This window comes from Stegodyphus dumicola, chromosome 1, assembly GCF_044657685.1.
Source record: "Stegodyphus dumicola isolate Sdum_Otavi_A_Nest chromosome 1, ASM4465768v1".
Lineage (NCBI taxonomy): Eukaryota > Metazoa > Arthropoda > Arachnida > Araneae > Eresidae > Stegodyphus > Stegodyphus dumicola.
This window is the reverse complement of record NC_140768.1, coordinates 295198356-295210426: the sequence shown is the minus strand read 5'-3', so window position 1 is coordinate 295210426 and position 12071 is coordinate 295198356. Positions and strand designations below refer to the sequence as shown.

The following is a 12071-nucleotide window of genomic DNA, read 5'->3' as shown; positions in this document are numbered from 1 at the left end:
AATGAGAGAGCATCCATAATTCCAGTGTGCAGACCGGAATTGCCATTCGAAGTCATGAACATGGATGGTATTGATCCACCATCGGGTCGAAGACATTGGAAAGCTATATGCTACGAGTTATGGATCAGCAAACACGATGGCCAGAATCTATATCCATGACTTCTTTGAGTGCCAGATCCACAGGTGAAGCACTGTAAGAAATATTTTCTAAGACAGGAATACCAAACATAGTAGCATGCGATCAGGGAACTAATTCAACTTCAGTGCTAACACAAGAATTTCTTAGAGGAATCGGCACATCTGTGAGCTTTTCATGTCTAGCTAAACCAGCTATAAATGGTTTAATAGAGCAGTGGAATGGAGTCCTTAAGAACATGTTACATCATATAATGTGAGATGATCCCAGAAGATGGGACAAAAAAATTCCACAGCTATTATTCGCCTATAGGGAAGTTCCAAACTGCACTATGGGAGTGTTACCATTATAACTTCTATATGGAAGGAAAGCTCGGGAACCTTTGGCAATTTAAAAACCAGGAGAAATATTTTTACCATCAAATATGTCATAATCTGTTGCAGAATATTTACAAGACCTAAAAATACAATTGATTGGAGAAGGCAGGAGAACAAGTTCCTTTAACCGTACCGGCTAAGCAAAGAGCTTAGCCAAATGCTTTAACAGACGTTCCTCCATTCGAAAATTTGAAGTAGGAGAGCAAGTCTTGCTACTTATTCCAGATTCCAACAATAAAATATATGAGAGATGGATGGGACCTGGTGAAAAAGTGCAACACACTCCGCTTCATTCTTATCAAGTTAAGTTATCAGATGAGAAAATTCGAAAGTACATCTCTAGAGTTCAAGCAGTGGGAGTGGTATTGGGAAATGAGAATGAATTCAGGGAAATTAATCCAACTACATCTAACAAGGTATTTCCAAATCACTGAAATAAAGGGATAGAGGACATTTCACTAGATCACCTAGATGATGCACAGAAAGAGGAAATGAGGACATTACTATACAAATATCACAAATTATTCTGAAAAGAAATTCCAGTAGCTACCATAGGAGAGCACAAGATTAAGACTAACGACAAGGAAAAAGGAAGAAACCATATATATATATATATAGAGAGAGAGAGAGAATTCCTGAGTCATTAAAATCGCATGTAGATGATCAAGTCGAAGAATTATTACAATTAGGATTGGTCAAAGAAAGTGAAGCCGAGATCATAAATCTATTCATGTGTGCGCATAATATCCCAAATTATTCTGAAAAGAAATTCCAGTAGCTACTGCAGGAGAGCACAAGATTAGACTAACCACTAGTTAAGAAAGGGAGAAACCACACACACACACACATATATATATACAGTCAAAAGTTGTTAATCCGGACTCGTAGGGACTTCGGGGATTCCGGATTATCGATTTTTCCGGATTATAGATCATCAGTTTAAATCTGGTAAGATGGCATGCAGAAATTATAAAATTAAAAATATGAAACCATAATTTATGAAATAAAGAACAATTATTATCTAAAGGGTATCAAAATTTACAAAAAAAAAGCTTAATATTTATTTGTTTACTTTATTAAACATTTCATTAAATGTAAGTTGTTTAAGTTGCTTCGTTTCATGTAATAATACTTTCTCTTTAATTCTATAAACAGACATAATTTCTTGTTCAGTTACAAAGTTCCGCTGTTCAAGTCCTATAATTGCTGTGTCGAGAACATCGACAAATTTGTCAATCTCAAATTTTTTCGTTTTCAATAACCTCTGTGTCGCTTTCTTCACTATCTGAAGCGAATTATAATGACGAGGAATTTGATTTAAATCATATCAAAGATGGAGTACATCGAGATGAAATACTACATTTAGTAAGGTATTATAAACCAAATAAAATAAAAACATCTGCTCTGAAGATAAGGATAGTGCTGACAGATCAACTTCCAATTCATTGCGCGCCGGGGCGTAGTTCAATGCTATGGAAACCCTATTATGATGTAATTGCGGTGAATTTGAATGATGGGACAGATTTTGGAGTATGTTGTTATTTTGTGGTTTACACAATAAAATGGCTCAATGCTGTTAGATTAATTTGAAGTTTCTGTACCATTTGGAATGAAAGAGAAAAAAGCATTAATTGACGGTGCGTAAATGAAGGTTTACTTAGTTGCCATTATAAGTGTCCTGTTTGAAGGAAGGAAATGTGTATGGTCAAACATCGGAGGATATTTTGGGATCTTATTTTTGTGAATTTATGTGGCAATGCCAGTATACAACAGATTTTAGTTCAGATAGTTTTAGGATGCTGTTAAGGAATTTTATTTGACTGAAGACAGGGAAATTTGTAGATAAGGTAAGTGGCTATTTCCTTTGTGAGATGAATTGCTTGCTTTTGCAGAATTCTTTGACTTGTTATTTTGGTTTTGTGTAGTGGCGATGCTACACAAAGCAAAATAACAAATCAAAGAATTGCACAAACTCAGTGTCCATGTACCGCCAAAAATCGCCAATTATCGACAAGGGACACCCGTAAATATATTTTTACCCCAAAATGAATTATTTCCTGACCAAAAACACTGAACTAAATGGAATATTAAGTATGAATAATGCAATAATTTTATCTACGGAATAGCTGCAATGAATTGTGTTACATATTTATTTAAAATCTAACAGATTTCCAATACTCCATGACCTATTAATTTACAAATACCTGCAATCTGAGTTCAATTTTAAATGTAGACAAAATTTTGATTTTCGGAAAATTCAGCCTGGCATGTGTACGCAAACTTTTTAACAAAAATATATTTTTTATATTATATTTCATAAATTTGCATCTTCAATCAAAAATATGCTATATATTTTGACTGAAGATGAAATTTATTACTGAAATTATTTAGAGTTTCCTATGCCAGCAGCACTGCTCTCTTTCATAATAAATGAGTATCATGAATCTCAGCAAATTTTGTTTGCTCTTGATAAATCCCTATTTTTTTAGGTGCATATTCTGCTGCCTTTTAATTTTAATTTTGAACTGATGTAGGTAATTAATTTTAAAATTATGCAGCATATATCAATAATTTATTTGTCTGCATTTTTTCAGATGCACACCTTGTGCCCATTTAATTACATTCTGCGAAATGAGCAAGCAAAATTGGTAGTGAATTGGTATAGACTGTAAAAATTAATTCTTGCAAAGACTTTTCTGTTGCTAAAATTGAACAACATGGTAAAAGAAAAGAAGCTAAAGAACTAGTTTTCTTTCAACAAATCCAAAATTTTAATTCGAGAACTTTTTTGAGGATTCTTAAATCAATAACACATGTGCCGAACGTAAATTAAAAAAAAAAATTGTGTAGAAATTCAATTTAGGGAAAGCCTGCTAAGTATTTTGCAAACAGTATATTTATATTTTCTCTCATTTAAGAGTGTAAAAATTACTTTGAAAATAATTTTGTTGGCCGATGTACAATTTTTTGCGAAAAATGATTTGATGCATTTTTGTAAAACTAATTTATATTTTTAATTATTTTTATATGCAAAGGGAAATTGTAAACAATACTCAGATGTGACAAAATCCACACAAGCCTTGGATATGTGGATTATCAGAATTTCACTGTACAATGAAATAATAAAAACATTATAAAAATCTACTCATACTCATTATTCTACAGCAAATGAAAGAAATAATATCTGCAAAACAGGCAATTAAGTCATTCAGAAGAGTAGATTAAGATTTAAAAAAGATACATCTAATCTAAAAAACTATTCATTCTACAAAAGGATTTTATAATAATACATCGTTCAAAACAATAGTCCTGTGATTCCTATGATGTTTCAAAATAAAACTTTGGAATATCTCTGCTTTTTTAGAAAGCAAATGAATAGTTTAGTTTTTCTTATTGATTACTATTTAAAACATTAACTTTTTAATTTTAAAAATTTATTTGAAACTCAACTTTCTGGAAAAAGTTCTGATTTTCCTCGTCTGTCTTTTTTAAATTTAATTTTTTTTAAACTCAGTCTGCATTTGCTATAAGATAGTTGATTGATCTCAGTAATTAAAAATACATCAGAGTTTTAGTAAGGATTTTAATTCTTATTGGACTGTAAAATTTCATTATGTTAACCTATTTATTTGTTAAGATTAAAATATTTACTGTCACTTCTCCTTTCCATTTCCCTCCCAGAATACAAATCAAGTTTAAAAGTATATAAGGTGAGGTTTCTGGATTGTAAGAAAGACAGAGTGTGTTTCTCCCTCTCAAGGCTAGGTTACTAGGCTTCTGTTAGCTCAGATAAGATAGTATTACTTGGCTTTGCATTATAGCTGGCATCATTTTAAATTGTTATGGCAGTGAGAAAAAGTTTTGATCCAACTCTGCATTAAATCAATTGTGTAGCTTTTGTCTACTACACTTAGTTTTAAATTTGAAATTTACTGTCATATTAAGTTACACTGTCACAAATGGTTGGCTGATCTTGTCAAGCACGAGATCTGCATTTTACATTTATGATTTAATTTATCTGCATTTTACAGTTATGATTTAATACAAAGGTTTGTTTTAAAACCTTCCCAAGACTTCGTCTTTAACATGACACATAGCGATAATTTGTTCCAAGTCTGTAAGGAGTTTGAATCCACTTCATGCTACCAAAGAATACCAAACTCTATAAGATCTCACTCAATATGCTATTACAAAAAATTTTTGAAAAGCGTTTATATATTCACTTTTCCCCCTGAACTTTCATAATTTTCTAAGACTTTCTAAGTGAATGTGAACTCTGATATACGATATTCTTCTTCTTCATATACATAAAATGATAAAATATCATACTTAAATTAATAATATCTTATACGTACTATCATGTTTTATCACTGATGTCTGTCACATTTTCTTACTGATTTAGCATCAACAAAAGAACAACTTGATGTCACAATACAATAATAAGAGCTTTGTTTTATGCAAATCAGGGTTAATTCTCAATAAGCTAAAAGTTAACTGCTATTTCTCTGCTTTTCCCTCGCATTTTGAAAAATGACTAAAACTAATCACCTGTCTTCTATGGCAGGTCCCAAATTTAATGGTATATTTTCAACTATATAGGATGCTGACATCAAGAAAAGTGGATTATAGTGCACAATCTACCACTTCTAACGAGTTAGTTATTTTTTAGACAGTGTCACTAAAATTGGTTATTGTTCTAATAATTTATTTTCCCACTATTTTATCACATGCTCCAATATATTATTGAATTATGAAGCTATTGAAATTTGGAGTACAACACCACATTCTCGCAGAAGCATGGTGGAGATCAATGAATAATGATGGCAATATTTTTGGCCATGCTACGAGATATTCGTAATGTGTCATAAAAATGGCCTTTTTAAGGTCTTTTCGTTTTGTAAAATTTGAAGGATTTTAAATGTAATGAAATTAAAAATTTAATACATCATTAAATTATGTAATCATTTTCAATATTTGTGCTTATTTTCATATTTAAAAATGAACTAACTAACTAAAAGCAGAAGAGCACATAACATATCACTACCAAAAAGTGTATGCAATATGCAAGTTTATTTGAAAACATATAAACAATGATTTCGCAATGTGAAAAGTACGATAAGCAAAGTTTTTCATATGCCATATCGAACTTGTATCTGCCATATATCTACATGTATCTATTTGTATGCCATATATCTAACTTATAACTGTTGATTACTTAATAAAGAATGATCTGTTCTTTTAAACTTCAGCTAGAATAACTGGTACAAATTTAGCAGCATCCCTGCTAACTTCCATGTTCCATGTCCAGCGAGATTTAATTATAATATGCATTACTTTTGTATGTTTAAGGCCTATGAAGTACAACAGTTTTTATGCCTGAAATACATCCTCCCAATCTTAAATAATTTTAATTGTAATCTTTTAATATTCAAGTTGATTACACAGAAGATGACTGTTTTTACAATTTTAGACTGGAAATTTCTTCTTCCACTTATTTGACTTTTCTACACTGGATTGCATTTTATGAATGTTCTACTATAAAGAATTGTCACATATTTGGCATTTCTTGAGCTTTCTGGATAGTTGAACTTATAATATTATTCAATATAAAAACAATAAAAGACAAATTTGATTGTAGTTAAAAAATGAAATATGATATATGAAACTTTTATACAGAGAATTAAAAAATAGGTAATTTGATTAACAGAAACTTGATAAAAATCTTAAAAAAAAAAAAAAAAAAAAAAAAAAAAAAAAAAAAAAAGTAATAAAAAGGGCAGTTTCCTATAGTAAAATTTATTTAAAGTCTATACAGAAAAAATGGCAGCAGATAAAACCTCTAAGTATTTAAGCACACTGAAATATTCATTCAGAAAACACAAGCTCAGATAATGAGAATTTTTCTCAAAATTTTTAACACATTACTAGACGTTTGTATTTTTACAGATAAAATATTAAAATAAAAGCAAACTTACATTCTGTATCTGATCCATCACATATAATGGTAATTTGATTTGTATCAACATTGTAAGCAAAAAAGTCATTCAGATATTCTCTTGCTCTGTTTCTTTGACCAGCAAATATATACAACAAGCGGCTTTTCTAAAATACAGTTTCAAAAATTATCATTTTCTTTAATGCAGTTCAACAAAACTGGATCTCCAATTGATTCCAATTGGATTTAATTATTCAAGATGAAAACAGTACATAAGCATATTTAATGAGTTATCATAACTCCCATTAATAAAAAACATATCCTCAGAAAGGCTTTCTTTCCAAACTGTGCATCTTTGCCACAAGTGGTTGCCATTTAACCTTTTGAAGGCGGGATGGCCATTATAGTGGCCATAGAGTCCTCTGCTTAAAATGATGGGGTTATCCACTTTAGTGGCTATGTCTTTTTCCCCCCATCTTCCAGGCTGAGAGAGTGGGATGAAATGTCAAATTTGACATCCCTTGGGTTTTAACCACTTATCTCTTTCAAAGGTCTTTTTGTGTTAAGAATTGAGATTTTTCCCAAATTTTCCCTTTTAGTTCTTGTAGCTACATAGCTACAGAATTCGCAATAACTGCGTTTGTAAATTGTAAACCGAGCCTTGCGTTGCTTTAGAATATTGCATATTTTCGTAAGTTTTTTAGGAATTTTTTTGACATTTTTCTAGCAATATGCCAAAAAAAAAAAAAGAGGTCTGACTGAAGAAAAATACAAAAACTTTTTCAAGAACTTGATGATGAAATATATACACATATATATATCTGTATGTTTATACACGTATGCATAAATCCACATGCAAACACATATATATATAAATGCATATGTGTGCCTGTGTGTGTACATGTACGTGTCTGTATATACATTATTCCCATTTAAGGGTATGCATGCTTTCCCCTTTATGTGCCTATCTGCACTTACACCATATTATATCAGTGCAGACATACATATTAAGTACACAAGAAATTTTTTTTATTCCTCAAATGATTGACAAAGCTTCTTTACTGGTTTGAGAATATTTTTTCTTTGTTTCAGTCAGTATTCTTGAAGCACATGCAATTGGCCTTTCTGTTCCATCAGGAAGTTTGTGAGAAAGTACTGCACCTAACCCCACTGGTGATGCATCAGTTGCCAATGTTAAGGGCAATTTTGAATCATAATGCATCAAAACTTTTTGTGAACACAATTCTTTTTTAATGTTTAGAAAAGGCTCCTGACAATCCTTCGTCCAAACCCTTTTTGAGTTTTTCTTAGTTACTTGATATAAAGGATTTGCGATTGTCGCTAATTTAGGACAAAATTTTCCATAAAAATTAACTAATACCAAGAAACTTTGAATTTCCTGGACATTTCTGGGTCTTGGGGCTTTTGCAATCGCTGATATTTTTTCATCAGTTTTATGTAAACCATTAGCATCAATTTTATGACCTAAAAATTTTATCTCATCCTGAAAAAATTTACTTTTCTCTAAATTTAATTTTAGTCCATGAGTTTTACATTTCTCGAAGAAATTTTTTAAAGTATTTAAATGTGCTTCATCATCCGCCCCTGTTTTTTGTGCATCATCCATGAAGACCTTACACCCTTACATTCTGTAGAATAGTCCGTTTACGTAACGTTGCCAGATTGCCGACGATGCATTTAGGCCGAACATTAATCTCTTACACTTATATAATCCTTTCTGTGAGTTTATTGTCAGCAATTTTTGAGTCTCAGGGTGTACTTTCATTTGTAAATTAGCATGTTTAAAATCAATTTTCGAAAAATGCTTTCTCCCACTCAAACATTAAAATATTTCCTCTATGGTCGGCAAAGGGTGTTGATGCGTAACAATATTTGGGTTCACTGTCACCGAGTAGTCGGCACAGAGTCGTATAGAACCGTCCGACTTCACTACTGGTACTATCGGAGTTGCTCATTCCGGCGTTTCAACCTTTTCAATTATACACTCTTTTTCTAGGCGATCAATTTCTTCATCTATCCAGCCCTTTAATACAAATGGTATTTGCCTAGCTCTACAAAATTTTGTGAAACATTTGGTTTCAATTCAAGTTGAATCCCATAATTTTTTATCTCTCCTAACTTTCGATCAAAAATCTCCTTATATAGTTCCAATAATTTATTTAAACTACTCGTTTAGAGACAGAAATTGACTTTATAGAAGACCAATCTAAATTTATCTCTGAAAGCCATTCTCTACCAAATATTGTATCAAGGTTTTCTTTAACAATGTAAAGATTTAAGTTTTTATTTTGACCTTTATATTCTACTTTAGTAAATCCTAAAGGTATCAGTTTTTCTCCATTATATGTTTTAAATACAAGACTTGTATTTTTAATTTTCTTTTTTGAAATTTGCCAGAAATTTTTAAAACTCATTACCGATACTGCACCCCCTGTATCCAGTTCCATAGCTACCGGTTTTCCTTCTATGTTCACTTGAACCATTATGCGTGGTTTCCTATTTTTCACCTCACTGGAATGTATCTTGTTTATAGGAACTGTGTTTTCATTTCCTACATCTAACTGTTTTTGTTTCACTTTAGTTTTTTTCAGCATTTTTAGCGTTGTAGCATGCTCTTTCAATGTGCCCGATTTTCTTACAAAATCTGCAGATAATTGTCTTAAATTTACAAGAATTTCTATCATGGTCAGTCCCTGTACATCACGAACACATTTTCCCTTTAGCACTCTTAGCTGCAAAGTTTTGTTTTTCAAACTTTTGTTTTAGAGCGACTGACTTAGATTTACCTTTATTCCTGGCACTAAATTCCTTAATTTCTATTGGTTTCCCAATTATTTCATTTGAACCTTTTAAAGCTTTTTCCATTGTCAAAGCTATTTTAAAAGTGTCATCTAAACTGATATTATCCTGCTCAAAAATTCTATCCAGAATAGCCCTATCTCTAAGCCCACTAACAAATACATCCTGCAACATCGTATTACATATAACATGTTCTGATCATAAGCACAAAGTACGGCAAGTGACCTTAACTCTGCCATATACATACTAATTGTTTCCATCTCGTGCTGCTTTCGATTTAAAAATATATGTCTGCTAGGAATGATAAATGGCTTAAGATTTAAATGATTTCTTAATGTTGTTTTTAACACATTATAATCTTTACCAGAAGAATTATCAGGAGACAGCAAGTGTTTTAAGAGACTACATTTTTTCGGATAAACTAGAAATCAGTACTTTCCCACGCTTATCCTGTGAAACATATTGTATATCTAAATAACTTTTGAATCTTTCCAGGAACCCCACGCTTATCCTGTGAAACATATTGTATATCTAAATAACTTTTGAATCTTTCCAGGAACGAATCAAACTGTTCATCATGTTCATTATATTTTTCAAACTGAACCGAAAGTTTTGAATTGTCCATCTGTGAAGTAATAACTGAAGTAAGTCTCTCCATTAGAGCTCTATTCTGCACTATTAACTCAGTTACAAGCTGCTCCATGATTTTTCCGAAAGAAAAATGATTATAAAAGCTTTTACCTTGAGCAGTCTTCGGGGAATCCCATATTCCTTAATTGTATTAGGCACATGTTCTTAAAAATCACACATGCTCGTCGCCAGCTACCGTGTATCCTTTAGTGGGTAATTATTTCACAAGATACACTCTTTTAAACTACATGCTACTTTTATTATATATACAAAATACATCATCACTCACATACACACTTACATCTACAGCTACTCGCATTCCAGTCCTTTTTCTTATTATTGCGTGCACTTCGATGCTTGGTGCTGTGCCAGCTTAAGTCTGATTATGATATACCACAGTGGCATATGCAAGTTTTCATGCAGAATGTTTGTGTGGCAATAATAATTGGTATTCCATGGCCACTGCATTTGGGGGGAATGTAATTTTTCATTACTGGATTTTCAGAATATGAAATATTTTATTTCTTTACTTTTTATTATTTTGCTCCTTTTCTTTTTAATGAAAAAGTAAGAAAAAACTATCTGTGGGGGGGGGGGAAGAGTTATCATGTTTTCCCTCCTAACCACAGAATAGTAGACTGCCAGTCTGTGGCTAGTTGCTCTTTTTTACAATATTTTATATAATTTTTTAAGTTATTTTGTTTTCTTATTCCCCCTAGTATTACTGTTAGTCACCAGAATGCCAGCAAGGGGTTAAAAAAAATCCCATTTTTGTTCTAAGAAAGCATTTTATTTTTACTATAGTGATAAAAAAATAATGAAAGCATATTAGCTAGTGAAGATTCTTGGACTTTATCCTGAAATGAAGATGGAGATTTTTTAGCTTCAAAATAATTTCAATAGTTCAGACATGCACTTACAAAACCCATCACCAATTATAAAGAAACTTTTACATAATCCATTTCATATCAAACAATATAATTTTTAACATCTAAAAACCATGTTTTGCCACAGTGTTGTGTAAATTTGATTTAATAACAAAATTATGGTATCCTACAGAGTGAAAATCAACTGTTGACGTTTGATATGTTTCATAGTTTCCCCTCACGCATAAATATTTCATTTCTATGAATTTGTAAGCTTTGTGCAGAATAAATTTGTTCATGACAGTTTCCCTTAGTTTTTCTATCAAAATAAAATGTCATATTCTGTCTAATTTAAAAAATGAATAATAATTATTACAGTTATTATTACAATATTAGTACCTAAGCTGAATTCTGAGCTACCATACTTAAGTGCAAAAATGATAACCAATCATATCAAACAATATAATCAATAAAATAAGCAGTTTCATTAATTCAAACATTTACAACACTCCCACATACTTACTTCATGGAATAACATTGAATGGCCAATTCGTGATTTAATTTCACGATCATTTGGATTTCGTTTTGAGATATCATCACTGGGATTTCTTTTTGACATATCACTACGCAGTTTGCACCAAGTATTCGTAGGAACATGATATGAGTATAGACCACAATAAACAGGTTCTGCACAAACCGTTTCTGGTGAGCTGGGACTTATGCTGAAACAAAAAGAAACCCATTTAGATCTGATAGATATGACTGATGTATGGGCTGGAACTCTCATATATTTAGATCTTATTCAGACAATAACTGCAATATGTAATAAATAAAGATGTTAAAAAATCAATCATTATGCACTAAAATTTTAGAAAATACATAATACTTTCAAGATAATCAATTTTCAATTTCATAATTGATAAAAATCTAAAATAATTACCATTTTTTTGATTTAATTACGCACAACAATCCAGAACATAATATATTTTCATGTTGTATTTTAAAATAAATTTTAATAATCTAAACAAGAACTTCTGGTTTTTCGTATTTAAGGCTTTAAAAGAAAACATTATTAATAAAACATCTGATCATTTTTTAACATTAATATCTATGTGCATTTTAAGCTTCATACTGTTTATAAGACTATATTTTGATACTTTCTAAAAAACTATCAAATCATTTTAACAATCGCAATATCAAGAACTACTGCTTGCAAATGATTTGATCATACATATTTTAATGCATCATATATTCAAATGCATTTTTAAAATTAATAAATACAAAAATTTTATATGCTTTCAAAGAAT

The 12071-nt window shown here is 31.0% G+C and overlaps 1 protein-coding gene across 2 annotated transcripts in view; it reads right to left on the bottom strand.

The window, feature by feature from the left end:
- Positions 1-12071, bottom strand: part of muskelin (muskelin 1) — a 67434-nt gene that overhangs the window by 19532 nt on the left and 35831 nt on the right. For both annotated transcript variants that reach the window (XM_035368176.2, XM_035368175.2), the window contains exons 13-14: positions 11288-11486; positions 6489-6615 (exon numbers count right to left, since the gene is read on the bottom strand). In XM_035368176.2, coding sequence (XP_035224067.1) covers positions 6489-6615; positions 11288-11486 — 326 coding nt within the window. The remainder of the gene's footprint in view (positions 1-6488; positions 6616-11287; positions 11487-12071) is intronic.